This window comes from Elgaria multicarinata, chromosome 5, assembly GCF_023053635.1.
Source record: "Elgaria multicarinata webbii isolate HBS135686 ecotype San Diego chromosome 5, rElgMul1.1.pri, whole genome shotgun sequence".
In the NCBI taxonomy this organism is placed as follows: Eukaryota; Metazoa; Chordata; class Lepidosauria; order Squamata; family Anguidae; genus Elgaria; species Elgaria multicarinata.
This window is the reverse complement of record NC_086175.1, coordinates 74,216,801-74,235,358: the sequence shown is the minus strand read 5'-3', so window position 1 is coordinate 74,235,358 and position 18,558 is coordinate 74,216,801. Positions and strand designations below refer to the sequence as shown.

At 39.6% G+C, this 18,558-nt stretch overlaps 2 protein-coding genes across 2 annotated transcripts in view; both read left to right on the top strand.

The window, feature by feature from the left end:
* MRPS6 (mitochondrial ribosomal protein S6) overlaps positions 1–16,615 on the top strand; it is a 32,852-nt gene extending 16,237 nt beyond the window's left edge. The window contains exons 2-3 of the mRNA XM_063126670.1: positions 5,794–5,933; positions 15,790–16,615. Coding sequence (XP_062982740.1) covers positions 5,794–5,933; positions 15,790–15,970 — 321 coding nt within the window. The 3' untranslated portion in view covers positions 15,971–16,615. The remainder of the gene's footprint in view (positions 1–5,793; positions 5,934–15,789) is intronic.
* SMIM11 (small integral membrane protein 11) overlaps positions 1–18,558 on the top strand; it is a 132,102-nt gene that overhangs the window by 18,434 nt on the left and 95,110 nt on the right. The window lies entirely within an intron of this gene.

Sequence of the window (18,558 nt, the reverse complement as noted above, 5' to 3'; positions counted from 1 at the left end):
ATTTTCGTTCTTCTCTACACGATCCATTGTCATGGGATGGTTTGCTAATGAAAATAATACATAACAATAGCTTTAATAATACAAAAGATGATACATGACATAGTTCAGTCAATACAGTTTCCTAAGACCATCGGAAATATGTGTTTTCCGATGGTCTTAGGCGACCCCTGTGAAAGGGTCATTCGACCCCCAAAGGGGTCCCGACCCACAGGTTGAGAACCGCTGCTCTAGTGCAATGACAACAGCATTAGCTGTCATGTGGGGTTTCTGAGGCATCCTGTCACGCCAGCTAAAGCTAGTGGCATTGTGCTAAAGGTCCCTTATGCTAGCACAACATAATTTATGTTAATGCTCATGTCAACTTGGATAGTGCCGTAAGACTGCAATCCTATACACAACTTTCTTAGGGAGCAAGTCCCATTGAACTCCATGGAACTTACTTCCCAATAGACCTGCATAGGATTGTGCTGTTCACATCTTTCTCTTTCCTTTCTTCTACCACATTTCAAAAATCTCAGCATGGTAATTGTAGTGTGCCTCATAAATCATCTTACTAGTGTAAAATACCTTCATAAAAGAGGAAAGGGATGGAATGGAGGCTATCAATTACTGATAAAAGTGCTTCTAGATGAAAATGTGCTTGTTTTAAATTTTACAGCTTTATTTTTAAATCTTTATCCTAAGGTAAATTATGATGTTTTGGGATGTGTGTGTGTGTGTGTGTGCGTGTATGTGTGTGATTCCCCCACCCCATAAAGTATACATATTAAATTCACAAATCTAGTTTTTTAAGACATTTAAAATATGGTGATGTATTTAAAATGCAGATATTCATTGTTTGTCTAGTATACTGTATGTTCTGTGCCCTTAAAACTAAATGTTTTGAAAATTAAGCTAACATTGTTATATGTGATGTTCTTAATCAAAGATGTATGAAATACTTAAAGGTTCTTTTTTTAAATGAATTGTGTATAACTCAGTGGTTTTTCACGTGTTTTTAATTAGCTTTAGGGTAAAAAGTAGTTCTAGAATGTAAGTATATATCATTAGGATTTCTAATTTCACTGTGAGATCTTTAAACTTGTTGGCAAAATAGCTTTTGTTTCCTACAAAACTGTTTCTGGGGGTGTTTGTTTAAAAGCAAATGCTTTATTTTTGTTCTGATTGTATCAAATATAAAATGTTGTGTAGTGACACGTGGTGACACTACTTTTCCATAGCATTTATCAGCTTCACTGGGCAAAGTCAGACACTGAGCAAAGATGGTAATGACATATGACAATGCTATAAGTGTCTTTGAATACATGCTTTTAAATGAGGTGGATATAAAAATAGTTGCTGTGCAAAAAAATTAGTAGTCTTCTTCAAGAAGAAAGCAAATTCTTTTCTAATAATGGTAGAGAAATACCTTTTGTTCATCCTCTTACTTTTAAGTTCAGTGTCAATGTGTACCTTTTTGATATATAAGTATTATACTTTTTCCGTTGTTGTTGTTGTTTTTAGATTTGTGAAGTATTTTTTTCTTCTGGTTTTGTTCCCATTGTACTTTTTCAGCTTTTATGTAAATTACAAGTCAGAATTGCTTTGGTGTTGTTTTTTAAAGAGACATTAAACTAAAAGATTTTGCAGACCAAAAACAAATGATGTTGTGCAGCATGTCAAGTCTTTAAACTCCACCCAAAACTTGTGAGGAAAATAAATTACAAACATACGGATGTAATGAACCTACTTTCTTCTAGTTTTAAAGTTTTTTTTAAAAAATGTCCATGATCTGACAAGAAAGGACATTTGATTTAAAATTTCTTATAGTAGTAATACAGAACTAGAATTGCTACAAATAACTACAAATTTGGCATGGCTGGATTGTATAGAATATTGCTAATATGCCATTGAAATAAATTCTGATGCAAAACTCATTTCTCATTGCTAGCCCTGTGTATATTGTTCATTGTATACTGTATGCATATTTTCCCCTATTGAATTAGTCTTTGAAATAAAACTCTTATTAGAGTATTTGGATAATTAAAACTGTATTTCTTGCAGTTTACATTCCTTTTCAATATAGAATTTTGTCCTGTCAGAGTTATTGTATGGAAATGTTTAACTTCTGTACAAAGTTTAAATAAAAGTACAAAAACTCAAATCAGTATTTCTGAAACTATTTTGTAAATGTTAGACAATGAAATAAACTTCCAGTACACTGAGTATTTTTAGTCAGCTATTTTAGCATTTTTTTTTGTTGGGAATGATTCGATGGGTTATCTTATTTTCAGTGTTTCATAATTACTCTTATATGGTGTATTTCAGGTAAGTTAATTCACATTTCAGCCTCTTTGTGAAGCAATACGTGGACATGACTTGTTCCTGTTCTCTAGAACACTAGTACTAGTTCACTAGTATTTAGTAGTTGTAGATAAGCAGCCAAGCCTTGAGAGTGCTTAACTTTCTTAATCATTTACTGTACCCTAAAGAGGAATCTGTTGCTGCTATGGCACTACTACTGATACTAGCAGCTGCTCCAGCCTTTCTCTCTGCTCCCCACAAAGAGTAACTCATTCACTCTAGTGGTGGTTTTGTCCCATTTTGGAGCATGTGAGGTAGTGATAAATATTCTTCACAAGAGAATGGCAAGTTCTCAAGTCTTGGTGGCTGCTTGGTTGATGCTGGAGGAAGGGAGCCCCCGTCTTATAGAGACCAGGGCCCCGTCTTGATGGTGCTGCGTTGGTGCCGCGAGGCCTCAGGCTCCTGCATTGGCGCTCCTTCCCGGCATCTGTACAGGAAGGAGCACCAATGAGGAGTTGCCACCACCACTGGGCCAAGCGCCAGGGAGGGGAGAGGAATGGGGCAGCCGGCTCTCCTCCCTATGGCTGCCCCGTTCCTCTCCCCCGCCCTTCACATCTACAGAACTTTCACATCTACAGATTAAGAAACAACAACGGGAGGGGAGCGGGGCAGGAATGTTTGAATAGCCCTGGGATGGGCTGAAATGTGAACCAGTCCATAAAGTAGCTGAAATTGCTGCTTTATTATAGACAAAAGAATGATGAAAATTGGGCTTACATGTTTGTTTTAAACCCAAACATGCATGCATTCTGGTTGAAATATAAGATTTTGATACGATAATATGGAGACAAAGCATGGATAAAATCTTCTGCCTCCTGAGTGGACCATTTGAGGAAAGTGGAGCAGTTTAAAACAGTAAAATTGCAGCAGCAAGTGAAACTCCTACAAATGACACCATGTTCTGAAGCCTGTAATCCTGGCTAGGTATGTGGTGATTATGCCACTATTATATTGTGTAAAATTGTGTTGGTTCTTAGCAAACTAGGATTGGAACTATGGATTTGGGCCCCTAACTGCTCAGCATATTGAACCAATAGTTATTGCTTGCAACTGCCCAAATATACACTTCAGTGCGGTGTGGGCTGACTGCAAAGGTCAAGGATATTACTTGATGCATAGAACAAATTACTGCTGTGTTAGTGCACTTGCCAAAACATGTTTTTTCAACTGCTTCTTAAGGGCTTCTTCAGCTAAGGTGGGAAAAAGCCTTAAGCTATACCTTGCACCACTTATTGTGAAACAGTCCCTTCAGATGTTGCGATATTGTTCCAGTAGCTGAACATGGAAGTAACGTTGCATTTGGCTGATAGGATGTGATTGTAACATCCGTAGCCACTCTTGAGTTTTGGAGAATTCCCAAGCCCAACCGTATACCTACAGCAGTGGCACTTTTATTGAAATGGATGCTTAATATACAAAGGGAGGGGGGAAGCAATTTATGATTGAATCTCAGATCTATTCTCTCTCTCTCTCTCTCTCTCTCTCTCTCTCTCTCTCAATAAAATGGGCAATGTGGCTTGTGAACCACAAGCAGTTTTGGGTACAGCACTGGGACAGATGACAATAAACACCAGTTAATGAAGCCATTCGCATGCATGCATGTAGAAGCAACTTTAAAATATATTGACTATGACCTCCTGCTATCGCAGGAGTCTCCCTCTAGGGATTAATCAATTACACAATGGATCTATTAAGCTTTAGCAAAATTACAACATCAGGCACTTCCAAACCATTTGCTAGGTCCATCCAACAACAACAACATGATAGTGACGGCGGTGATGGCAGCTGCATGGTGTATGGCAGCCTTCTCCAAGGGGCATGGTGGGAATTGTAGTACAACATATCTGGAGGGTAACCGATTGCAGCAGCTGGTCTATGGCGTTTTAAGTTAGGGAGGCCACAGCTTGAGGGCCTGAATGGGAAGAAATTGCAACCCGGGAATGGGGGGAGAAAAGGTGTGTGTGAAGTTGACTAGGGAATAAGATAAGCGAAGCTGATGGAGGGCAAATCATTTGCAAGTAATAGGGAAGAAATAAAACTGACAATCATATGAGCTGTAATAGGACGACTGAGTGGATTGTGGAGAAATAGAGATGGAAGTATATAGAGTGATCTTTTGTCTGATATCTCTCCGTAAGAAATGTGTTTGGCTCTGCTTGAGAACTCTGCTCTGTTTTATAAAGTTTAGGTGGGAAGCTGCAAAGTTGTGATTACTGTATTAATTCCTTAATGTGGCTTTTTGTTAAGAACATGCTGCATCCCTTGGAATTCTGAACACTTCATTTTTATTCATTAAGAACAAGTTTCTATTTCTTGGGTTGTAGAAAGTAACTGAGGAAATAGCATTGTCTTGCTAATGGATTTTAGTGCAGAAGCCTAGTGCAAAAACCTTTTATTTTGCTTTCTGGAAAACACACTCTCCAGCAACCTAGATGAAGCAGATAAGTACTACTGGAATAAAAAGAGGTAAATTGCATAGTTGCATCTTACGATGGCAGGGCTGATGGGAGTTGAGGCCCAAACCATCAAGAGGACAAGCTTGGGGATTGCTGCACGTGCTCTATGGTATTGTAGACATTAAAGTGGGTGGGCCCTTACCAGCCCACACAGCCTCCTGCACCCTAGAAAAAGATTTTATTTTATTTTTACAACAAAAAAAGCTCCTGGAGCACTATGGAAATTCTGAAATGGGCAAATCTAGCATGTTTGCAAGCTAAATTTGACTCTCTTAAGGCTCTAAACTGGAGCTCTGAAAAGATCAAATTTAGCTTGCAGACAAGCTAGATTAGATCCTTTGGGCACTTGGTAGTGTTTTGGGCACCTTCCCTTTTATTTCATTGTTTGGAAGACCGAGCCCACCGGGGGGGGGGGGGGAATGGCCCTTGGATCTCCCAAGGTTGCCTAACCTCACATTAAAATGCGAGCACCACCTCTCAAAAAACTATTTCCACAAAGACTTGGGATGAATTTTAAAAGGTATTCTTTCTGTGTTTCTGTTGATGTCTCCAAATCCATCCATCTGTGATTTGGGAGACACCAAGGTAAAACCTGTGAAGCCACATGTATTGGCCCAACACACGTTCATACATCCATTGACACACACGGTATATTTACACATACATGCACACAGTCTTGAAGATGAGACACTACATACTAAATTGTAGTTTTCAGATCTGGTTGCCTTAAAAATCAAACATCACTGTTACAGAATTAGGAACAAAAGAAGCTGCCTTGTACTGAGTCAGACCATTGGTCCATCTAGCTCAGTATTGTCGACACTGACTGGCAGTGACTCTCCAAGGGAGATGAAAGAGAGAAGAATCAAGCCTTCAGTATCTTTTCTCTCCTGAAGAGATTGATGTGTTTTTTTCTAGCCAGGTAAGTATAAAGCGTAATTGCCATTAACTGAACCGTGTAAACACATTTGTGTGTTCTTCCTTCTGTTTAAAGCCTGAGACAGCTGCAACACTGAAACGCACAGTGGAAGCTTTGATGGAGAGAGGAGCAGTGGTGAGGAATTTGGAAAACCTGGGGGAAAGAGCGCTGCCGTACAGAATCTCAAAGCACAATGAAGATCACACCAGAGGAGGGTATGAGATATATCAAGCTGTGCATTTCGCTTTTGTGGACTTCTGTTAAACAAATGCTCAGGTTATGATTCAAATAAATGACAGGAGCATATGGGAGAACAGTGTGTGCAGCTGAGGCTTGGCTGTTGTCTCAGCAACTATTCCCACTGCTCAGGAGTTGTGTTGGTCGTCAGTCAAAGCTATGCATGCAGCTCTTTCTTGCAGACACATATTTGTTCTTTGGATTGCAGCCCTGGTCCAAAAAATCATGTTAAGGGCCGCTAATTTCTATTGAGAAATCCATATAATTTTTATGTTTAAGAATTTAACTATTTCTGTCCTACATTCTTATGCATCTGAATCGGGTTTTTTAATAATTGCAAACTAAGATGCACAATATTTTTAGAAAATTGCATTGTTCATATTAATCTGCCAGAAATAAAGCAATGCAAGCATTGGCACTTCATTACTTGTTACCCACCCAGCGTCAGTATTATAAATCCTGTGCATGTCTACTCAGAAGTGAGCCCCACCGAGGCTTACTTTCAGGGGAAGTGTGTATAGAACTGCAGTCTTAGAGGTTAAATTGGATTTTATATTTCCTTTGTTCAGAAATATGTCTTCCTTTTCTGTTCCAAGCTAACCTTTTACTTTCATAAAAGACAACTATTGGTTCAGGTCTGACTTATTCCATTTGGTTTATCTGAACCAAAGTATAATTTTGAGGCTGATCATAGTGGTACAATAGAAATTAAAAGTGATTATGCATGATTAAAAGAGCAAAAGAAGTCTTAATGTTTAAAGGTTAATGTCTTGTACAAAAGAAAATATAGCGTTGTCATGTTGAAATTTAAGGTGCTCCATTGGTATGTTGAGAATGGACTGCAAAATTCATCCTTTAACTGTATACCATTGGGGTTTTTGTTGTTCCTGTTAAACTCCCAGATAATACCTTTTTGAAAGAGAACTGCTGCTCAGCAAGGATGGAGAAATGTTGCTAGGCAACTAGGATTGCATAGAGAATGGATTCAATAATCAAAATAACAATTTTCAATCTTTCTCCCTGGCATTTTAAGATACGAATGTGCATAACTTGATGGGCAGTCTGTACAGATTCTCCATTTTCACTTGTGGATATGTCAAATGGTATACTATTGCACAAAATTCAGAGAAGCATCTTTAAAATGGTAGCCACTCAAAATTGATTTGGATTTTAAGGATAAGACAAAAGATTGGAAGAAAGTAAGGTAGCTCCTCTCTTATATTGCAGATACTATAGACAGGAAGTTTTCTTGAACAAGGGTGGGTTGGGGTAGGGTGGGGAAACATGATAATCTGCCTGTTTGATAGGCATATCTGAGATCAGAACAAGTGAGACTATTGGTCTGTGTAGCTCAATATTCACCAAACTTTTAGAGTCCTTTGAGAGTGTCAATAAACTTGTGGACAAGGGTGATCCGGTAGACATTGTTTACTTGGACTTCCTAAGGGCTTTTGATAAAGTCCCTCACCAAAGTCTCCTGAGCAAATTCAGCAGTGATGAAGAGGGGAGAGCTCCTCTTGCGGATTGCTAGCTGATTAAAGAAGAGAAAGCAGAGAGTAAGAAAAAATGGACAGTTCTGGCAATGGAGGAATTTAAGCAGTAGGATCCCACAGGGATCTGTATTGGGATGAGTGCTTTTCATGTGGTTCATAAATTCAAATGTTTATATATAAATTGAAAGAGAATTTAATGCTGAATTCAATACAAAAAACAGAATGCAAATATCTGCAGTACAAAAAAAAGTTATGCATACTTTAGTCTAAAAACAAACACAGGTATGTGATTGAGTGAAGAAGTGGATTGGAATTGCAAACCCTACTGGCCAATCACAGTCCTTGTTCTAGGGACCAATCACATGGCAGTAGCTGCGATACATCATGTTTCAAGTTGGGGAAAGTCAGTTTTGCGGTTTGTTCTGTAACTGAAGTGCAATTGGAGATTGTGTGAATATTTGAAGTATTTCTCAAATTAAAAGTGTACGTACGAACATCATAAATAGAACAAAGGCACCAAAGAAAAGAGTTGATTGGACATCCAGGAAAAGAAGCAGGATTGTTGTATTACGTGAATCAGGTCTTTCAATTGATATATAAACATTTGAATTTCGTGAAACAGAACATTTTCTATAAGCATGCAAAGTTCCAAAACATGAACATTTCAAAAAGTGTCCACAATTTTGGCCACCACTGTAGAGTCAGGAATAAGCAGTGAGGTAAACACCAGCAGTGGCCATTAGCTTAAATAGCTTTAAAAGGTGGGGTAGATAAATACATGGAGGATACATCTATCAGTGCCTCCTAGTCATGATGGCTATATGCAACCTGTAGCCTACGTGTTCACTGAATACCAGTTACTGAGAACCAACAACGGGAGGGAGTCATTGCCTGTTTATGGGCTTCTCAGAAGCATCTAGTTGGCCACTGTGAGAAGCAGGATGGACTATTGGTCTGATCCAACAAGGTTTATCTTATGGAAATCGTTTCTGTAGTTGTGTGTTAGAGAAAACGTTTGTATGTAGAAAGGGGTGGGCAGGGGGGTGGGAAGAGCTTACAAACAGAGCTAGAGACAATGCAACTACCTGTGCATGCATTCTGTTCTATACAAAAGCCGCATAAACAAAATATGAATCTTTTATAAAAGCTGAGTTGAAACAAATTTGTCACTGTTATTCAATGAACCCTTTCATATAAGATGTTTTTGTACTTGTTTTTTCTTTTCTGGAGCACTGTAATGTGTTTTTCGTTTGTTTGTTTAAGCTCACACGTGGACATTAATGTCTAGCATATGGCAGGTTTCCTAGCAGATTGAAACATGAACCTATACTAGGAGTTTTTCTTCTGGATGCCATTCCACATAAATAGACTTTTGTTCAGCTGGGTACTAGAAATTGTCATGAGTTGGTATTGGCTGGTAGATGGGATGGTGCTTCTTCTGAGCTGAAGTATCCTTTAAAAGCAACAACAAAAAAATGTACTTCAGCACAGTAGATTGGAATACATCTTGTACTTCCAAGTGTGGACTTGCAGTGTGTTGCTAAAGTGTAAATACTTAAGCTGCAATTGCTACATAAAACTCACCAAAGCAGCAATCCTAAATCCACTTACTTGGGAGTAGGCCACATTGACATGCATTGGATTGCTTTGCAAAAGCCTCGTCCTGTGGACCTGATGTGCTGGGCCAGGGCAAAGCCTCTTTGCCTTTTTGTTGAAGTGCTGGAACCTGGCCTTGCTTGCAGCTCCTTGCTCCAGGTGGGGCTGTCCTGGAGAGCTCTAGCCTACTTACCTTGCATAGAAGGCCAGAGGGGATAGAACTGGCCTGTAAATAAAAGCCAACTGTGTTTAAGAGGTTAAAATGGGTCAATTGAACTTTTCCAGAAGTTTACTAGAAGTGTCCAACACCTCTGGGATTCCCTATTTGGCTCTTGCCTGGTGGTAGACAAGTTATTTTCGTCTCCTTCCTAACCTCACAATCGCTGATATTTATCTTGACTTAAGAAGACTTCTGTGGTGGAGTCTAAAAAATTATGATGGCATATTGAATCACTGAAGTTCACTCTTTATAAATCACGGAATTTTGGGGGGGGAGGGGGGCACTGTCTTAACTATGTTCTCGCTTGAACACTCAGTCAACACCAGATCAACTGAGAATGGTTTTTCCCAGTAGGATTCCAAAACAAGCTTTGATCCAGGTGCTTCTCCGGTGCTGATTAACAGTTTATAAAAATCCCATTTGGGAATACAGTTGTTTAGTATATTTTAAATCCAGAGATTTTAATCTTGGTCTGTGCATATTTAAATACCCACCTCTCCCATCTTCTACTACTAATTTGATCTGAAATAAATATTCAGTGGGATTTTCATTTAACTCTTTGTAGTGCAGATATTTTGGTAGGGGAAAATATTCTTAGATTTTATTTGCAAAGCACCAAAATTATCACAATTACTGGTTACTGGAATGAATCAGTGGAAATTTTCTGAGTTTTATTTTTCTGCACTGCTGACACTGCTGACTTCTCCTAGAGCAGCCTTTCTAAGCCTGGGTGTCCCCCAGATGTGTTAGGCTACAGTTCCCATCATCCCCATTCAGCAGTCTGCTGGTTGAGCTGGTGAGGGTTACTGTCGTAGTTATTATTATTATTATTATTATTATTATTATTATTATTATTACTATTGCATTTATACCCCGGCCTTTTTCCTCCAAGGAACATAATCCTCTTCTCCATTTTATCCTCACAACAACCCTGTGAGGTAGGTTGGCTAAGAGTCTGACTGGCCTATAGTCACCCAGTGGGTTTCCATGGCCGAGAGGGGACTAGAGCCTGGATGTTCCGACTCTCAGCCCAACACTCTAGACCGTGCGCCACACTTAGACAGGAAGACACATCTGGAGGACGCTACGCTGGGAAAGGCTACTCTAGAGAGTTGGAGCTGTGTTTCATCAGTTTGCTTGTATCTCTGTAAATATGTCTTGGCTTTGATTTCTCTCTCTCTCCCCCCTCCTCCGCCCAACGCTTTAGCATTTGCAAGTCCATTCACAGTTCATTGCTTTAAGTGAAGGCAAATGTGATGCTGGTTTTGCACATTGTAGAGATGTTGGGTTGCACAAAATGCAGTTGTTGTTATTGTCGTTGTTGGCTTGATCATGACTTTTCTTTTAATAGGCAGACTCCCAGCTCAGCTCGGAAACTACAGTTGCTTTTTTTCTTTTTTTGTTTCAAGCATACTTAAGCTATAATTATATATGGAGGGCCTTTCTGAAGCAGGCCGTCTTGTACTCAGATATAGATCAGATCCATGGCCTGGCTCCAACGTTGCAAGAAGGGATGCTTGATACTGCTAATATACTGTCTTGTCTCAACTGCTGTGTTTTTATATCCTCAGATAAAATTTCTGGCTGGTGAAAAGGCACCACAAAGACAATACAGCCTGCAGCTCATCTGTCCCCTCCCCCAACACTGGCATCCGATATCAACAGCACTGCAGTGGAAATTTCCACTGCCTGCCTCTGTGAGCAGGAGAAAACATGAAGTTCCAAGCCACCCTGTTTAAGACAGAATCTGTTTCTGTTTTAAAGGCAAAACATGACAGAAAGCAGCCCACTATTCTCATTCAGCGTTGTAATTGAGAATTTAATGAAATATAGGAAGGAGATGTGTTGGGAGTGAGCGTAGGATCATTATTGCCAAAGGATAGAGATTGTGCATTCATTTAGAGCATTCATTTTACATCATTAGGTTTTGACAGGATTAGGTGAGCACAACCTCCAGGAAAATGTTAAAAAGATCCTCTCTTACTCAGTTTACCGGAAGACTTCATTAAGACTGAATTCTGCAAGTTCCACATGAAAGGCAATGTAACAGATCTCCTTTGCCAGAGTCAACTAAGACTAGATCACTAAACATTTTTTTTATTTTTTGCTTTTCAGACCACATCAGGGATCTCTGTACTTGCCATATTACTATGATCCATAGTTTATATGTAAATCTGTTACATATGGGTGTGTATATGTGTATACTCTTATTTTAATGCTATAGGAGAAATTTCCCATGAAAAACACAAAACGAAATAAAGCTCCAAAACAAAAAACGAACAATCAAGTTGGAATGTATGATATCTAGTGAATAAATATATGAGTTCCACAAATACTTCATGTTTTGGCCATAAATTGTACTTCAGTATTCTAGTAATATCACAATCAACTTCTCACATATGTATGGGGGAGAGGGGAATAGAAGTCTGCTTCTCAGACAAATATGCGAAACAAAGTGAAACACTAATATAATAGTGGTGTCACTCATAAATAAAATGTAAACTGATGGTTATCAATAATGGGAGTTAGCATATCCAAATTTGAAATTTTCTTCTCTCTGAAATTCCCTGATGCAGGGTCATTAGGACTGAAAACATGTTAGACTACAATAAATATGTTTGTTTCTTTTTCATTTGTACCACATTACAAACTCTTTTCTGGAATGCTAATGGAGGAAAGTTGCAGTAGAAAAGTGGAGGCAGGTTAAGTCCCCTCCCCCAATCCTAGGGCATGTCTATACCAGGCAATACCCCAGGGATTGTCCCAGGATCACGATCCCAGGAGCAGGGAGGGATGATCCCTCCATTTCCCCGGGATATTGCCATACCCTTTTTTTGGCGTTTTTCCCTGCAGTCCCAGGATAATCCTGAGGACCGTGGGTGGTGTGGCCACCCATCCTGGCTTCTTCTTTCCTCCCCATGAGTAGCGGGGGTCATCAGAGGGAAGGAGCCAGGACGGGGAATCCAGGGCCATTGGGTGGGTGGGGAGTGGGGTCGGGCCTTTTTTAATTTTTTAAACTTTTTCACTGAAGCGCAGGTACGCTCCAGCTCCTGTCTTCCTCTTTAAAAGAAAATGGCGGGCTCCTCCCTCCCTGGATGTCGTGTGCCGCATGTGAACCCAGGGGGAGGATCTCTCAATCAGCATATCGAGAGATCTTTCCCCTCCCCTCCCCCGGTGTAGACATGCCCATCCTTCCTTTGCTCCAAGTAGTTTGTTCACAAAGCTGCTTGTTTCTAATGGAAGTGGGCTTTTGTCTTTCATTTCAAAGTCAGCAGTTCCTCCAAGTGAAGCTACAACAGCTTGTAAAAATATTTTTAGGAGCTCATTGCCACAATGATATTCTGAAAGAAATCTCCATTATTTCTGATTGCACATGAGTGATAAAAGATTTATTTGAAATATTCTCCTTGCCCAAGGTAAACCCTATTTTTGTCAAAGTTGTGGTGGTAGACGGGAAATGTTTGCTGCTATACTGAGAATTTCAGGCAGAATTAGAAGTGTATGAGAATTAAATCTCTGAAGTGTTGCCAAGGGCACGGAGGTCTACAGTAAGGTATGCTGAGTGAATGCCAAGCTGCTTAAATTGGGGCTACATGTCTTTAGTTGTGACTTCTGCCCTCAGTAATCTGAAATCTTAAAGCAAACAAGTATTAACTACTTGCAGCTTTGAACCATTCCTCTTGCTATCAATGTTTTATGGGAAATTACAGTTCCTTGCCAGAGCAGATTTTTATAGAAGACATACAATATCTTATGCTGTATAGTTGTAGTTCTCCAATATTGTTCACACTCCAACAACCCCCCACAAGTGGCCTCCTTTGGGTGTTTGCACAAGAGCATGTTCCCAACCCACACTATATGTATGTCTTGTGTCTAAAACATTCAGGATTATTTCCCCCCTTACGTGTCAAGATGGCGACAGCCGCTGCTTTTTGCCTGGCATTTCACCACCACCACTTGATGTGAAATGTTTCTTTAAGGGTCTCCATAACTTGTACTGTTAAATGTTCTATGCGAGTGTGGTGCCTTCTCTAGCAAAGCCCACTGAACCTCTGACAGCCTAGGTGATTTGAGTCTTTTCCACCTTTAAGGAAGATCTTCTGGTGGCTGCTGGGCAAACAAGTGGGCTTTGGTGCCTCATCACTGAGTTAGGGTGCCACATAAAATAAAGCACACACTTCTCCACATACACAAATAAATCAGTGGTCCCTGCTTATCAGTGGGTCCCAGTTGTGCCCAGCAGGTGGTGTGTGTAGTGGGAGGCCAAGACCATTCCTCCATATTGGGTCCAGGCAATGGTCTGCCTAGGCTGCCATATGACTGCACTATAGTCCAGTGTCCCATTGCAAAGAGCCAATAAACTGTGCCAGCTGGTCACTATGTGTGCATGGCCTTAGGATGGACCAGAGAAGGAACCTCTCCATTTTGGTCTGCTCCTGGGCTGTACATAGGGGGTCTGGCCCAGGCCATTGCCAATTTCTCTTCCTTTTGCCCTTAACTTGCAGCCAACCTCACCTTACTGTGGACAGAGGTTAGCTGCTAGTTGATAGGTCTGGGAAGGAAGAATTTTACTTGCATTTGCAATTATCTTAAGCAATATGGACTTCTATCTTCCTTCATAGCCATATTCTTTGTTGTGTGTTCAATTACATCTCAACTTTATGGCACGTGCTGGACAGAATTGGGCAGGAACTTCTAGCAGGGATAAGTGGAAGTGGGCTCCCTCCTGGCCCAACCCACACTCTGCAGGTGATGTTGGCCTAAGGTATCTGCCCATGCAGTAGTGGACTGAACTTGCCTTCCATCTGCTAATGTCCCCAGCATGCATGCTGGGTGGTTGTATGGTGAGATGGGCCAATGTCTGGATCCTTCCCTATACTGTGCTAAACTGTGTAAGCTATAACCAATAAAGTTATGGTAATTTTAACACATTTCCAATCTTAACATAGTTCTTGCGCTCCCACACTCCCTGCTTCATGATGTGGGCACAAATGGTTGTACTGCACCTGGATATGACCTTTCTTTTGAAAACTGTCTCTTGATTTCTACCTTAGTTGGCCTGCCATCCTTTCTGCCTTTCCCAGATTGTAAGGTGATAGGAAATGTTAACTGAGATGTTGTAAGGCTCTAGCTTTCTATTTATTATTATTATTTATTTATATAGCACCATCGATGTACATGGTGCTGTACAGATAACACAGTAAATAGCAAGACCCTGCCGCATAGGCTTACAATCTAATAAAGTTGTAGTAAACAATAAGGAGGGAAAGAGAATGCAAACAGGCACAGGGTAGGGTATTTGCAAAGAATACACCATTTGCAGAGGTTACCAATCAATCAATTTGTCTAGGCTGATTCCAGGAAGTGATTACAGTTATCCCCTTGTAGACTTTCTTGTGGTCTAGTTTCCATAGTATTTCCATGCTACCCATTCTTAATGGGGTTAAGAGTCATTCAAGCAGGAAGTATAGCCACTATTTCTGCCTCCTGGAGGGGTTCATGTAACACTACTACTTGTGAAACAAGATGCAACAGATGTTCATACAAGAGCAGATGAGTAATTTGGCGGAACAGTCATGCAGATTTTCTTTTCCTGAGGACACCCTCTGGGTATGTTAGCGAACCAATCCCCCATGTTGGGGGATTGCACGGAGAGCAGAAAGAAAATGATTTGTCTACCTGTAATGGTTGTTCTTCAAGCTCGGCCACTGTTGATTATTTCGTCAGCCAGAGAGTCACAAGGCAAGAGTGGTCAAAGCAGGACGGCTGCTCTAGTTCAGCCAGCAGGAAAGATTTTCAGCAGTAATGGCTGATGGGATACTAGCAGGAGAACTGAGGAGGGAGAGAAGGTGAGGGATGAGTGAGTCAATTCAGTGTGGACTAATAGTTAACTCAACGCTGATCCTAACCCACACCATGGTTGATTATTATCACGTGGGGAGCACGCCCTGGATAAACAACTGTTGAGTTGATAATTACCCCACCGTTGACTATCGTGTTGTCTGAATGCAGCCATACATAACTTCTTACTGATGAGAATTTGTGCTGCTTTATATATGTGGTGTAAAAGCTGAGCAAAAACATGATTGCAGCAGTTGTGGGAACTATAATAACTTTATTGTCTTTTAGGCTCCAGGCAAAATTGTCCTTTTTATTCAACAAGGCATTTTAAATGTCTTCATTGTCTTAAACTCTGGTGCTTAATTTTTCTCTTTACCTGCTGCTTTTATGCTTGTTTTGGTTTTAATTTTGTTTCACTTTTTAAAATAATCTTAAAATCCTTGGATATATGATAATATAAAAACATTTTGAGAAAATAGTAAAGAATTACAAAGAATGTGTTCATGTGCATTTTTTGGTTCTATAGTTTTCAGTCAATTTAAACTTGTAAATGGTTTTCTTTCTTTGAATTTTTGTGTCTGAAAGTTCGAACAACCTCAATTTGATTTAGAAACTACAAAGTTCAGCTGTATTTTTTCTTTTGCATTTAGCTTCATTTCTTACTGTGATTTTCTTTATTTCCAGGTATTTTTTGGTAGACTTTGATTCTCCATCAACAATTGTTTCAGCCATGCTAGAGCATTTAGGACGTGACATCGATGTCGTCAGATCTACTATTTTAAAGCATCATGTGGTAAAGATGGAAGAATGTATGGGCATAATCCCAGACAACATTGAAGATAAACTAACTTATAAGAAGAAATAAATGACTGAAAGCCATGGAGACATTGTTGTTACTAATGTGAATCAAGTTGTAAGCATCAACAATTTACACAGAGTAAATATGTACTAATCACAGTACGTGTGGAGCATGGCATGCTGTTTCAACATATACACACTTGTTTACAAATAAGTCCAATTGAAGAAAGTTGAAGAAAAAATGTACATTGTACACATAAGCAACAGCAATGTTCTTCTGTCGTGTAAATGCTTTATAATGGTATCTGGACATTTGTTAATGAATGTAATAAAATTACAAAGAGAACACTTACAGACTGATTTATAAAGGAATCTAAAAGGGGACAAAAATGGCATACAGCTTACGTTCTTTAGCATGCTGTTCCTCAGTTTCAGGGCAAATAAACTTTAAACGTTTTTTAAAATGATATGAATATATAAAAAAAGTACATTATAATTTTGGTTTTTATTTTACTTTTTTCAAAATAGAGCCAGATAATATCTTGCCATTTTTTCCCTAATATATTTCTAAATGTAACTTCTACTGGCTTCTCCTTTCCTCTTACTACAATGGATGGATAAGCTTGATAGTTCTGATTCTCCCTCATCTGCTCCCTTAAAAGGCATCTTCTGTGAACGGATAGATTCAATAAAGCCTTGGCAGTTTCCTCATTTTATTCTCATTGCGTATTCTTTTTTCTTTTACCTTTTTCTTCAAGATGTCAATAAGCCCATTGTTCCTTTTTTTATTTAAGTTCGAGAAGAATCTTAACAGGTTCCCCCTTGTGCATGACGCTGACTTTGTACCTGAAACGGGATGAGAAAAAGACTAAGGCTGCAATCCTGTACTCCCTTACTTGGGAGTGAGCCCCATTGGACTCAATGAGACGTACTTCTGCATAGACATGTATAGGATCGCAACATAAATGCATTTATTTGAGTTGCTGTAATGTGGCTGCTTTTATTGTTGTGCTGCAGCCATTATAGTGTAATTACATACCTTAATACAAGTTTGATCCCTGTAACTTTTAAAAATTTATTTATTCAACTTACAACACACTCTTACAAAAGGGGCTTCTACTGGTCTCCCATGCAGAGAACTGGTCAGATCTACAGCACCTTATATCTAGCAGTGCTATAGTATCAGGTCCTCTAGGACTCTGGTGAATGGTCTTGGAGGACTTGACACTGTAGCATTGCTAAAACTAAGCAGGTGACTAAAACAGTCCTTTATGAGTCTTAATGCTCATGCTCTACATTAATGGTCTTCAACTGGTCCAGACTTGAGACCCCCAACCTACAACATGGGACCCACTTTCACAATTTCACAACTGCCCACTACGGTGGTAACAGCTTTGCCACAACCCACCTGGACTGATCTCATGACCCACGTTTGGGTCGTGACCCACCAGTTGAAGACCACTGCTCTCGGTTAAACATATGTTTTGTACACTCACGGGGCCTGAGTCTCAACAGTTACTTACATATCTACTGATTTTGTTCTGACAGAAATCAGTAGAGCCTATTCCATTGGTTCAAGCAAGAACAGAAATGTTATGAAAACACAGGCATACTATCCTTAAAGTAAAAGTAGGCCATCATGCTAAAAAAAAAGGAAAAAAAAGCTGGACAAAAAGTGAAAGGAATTACTGTCTAATGTCCCTCTTTCAGTGACAACTAGAGAGAGACTGCAGCCACAAAGATGATGGATTCGGAATAGGGGCCTCTTGACCACCCAAACTACCAACTATATTACACCAATGTTATTTTGGTTCCTAAATGTATGCCTAAATAATCCTTTCCCCTAAGTCAGAAACTTGTGTGTGAACAGTCCGCTGATTTATTATCTAGTTCACACTGATAGAGATTCACATCTCTCTCTTCCACCCTTTGCCCCAATATGAACTTTCTTTTTCTGTTCCATATATAAATTAACAAGTCTTCTGCCAAGATAAATAATTCACTATTTTAAGCTACTGGCTTGTAATAGCTTTTAAAGCCACTGTATAATTGAAGTTCTATTTGGAGTATACATTGACTTAATGCCAAAGTGTTCATGTATTCTTAGGTAAATGACATTTTTATTAAGCTGAGCAAAGGGCCTCCTGTACATGAAAGCCCACAATATGTTCTTCATCCTAAGGTGAGCAGAAAGTCCCAATAGAAGCAACTGGAAAACTATAATTTGCCAGTAATATTCTTTATGCAATGTTTTTTCAGTGATACTGGTTTTACCAAGTGTGCTTGTGTCAGTAACTTTACTGAGGTACAAATGTATTAGAGGTTTGAAGAGCTGGCATCACTCTCAGCTATGGAAATTATGTTTGTATTTTCAAAACATCTGAGCATTCGGCAGTATCCTTCAAGAAAACAGAGGTACAATGATTTTTGCAAAAGGTAGGAGGCAGTGAGAAGTAAAAAATGTTGATTCTATGCAATGATAGAGTAGACCTTTCAAATAAGCAGGGGTACAATATTTTGGGGGGGGTGAAAGGTAGGAACCAGTGAGAAGTGAACATTTGGTTAGTATCTGAAATACTAACTTAAGTCCCATTCATTTCAATAGGTCTACTCTATGTAGGACTACCATTGAGTACATCCCATAGAGCCCCCCCC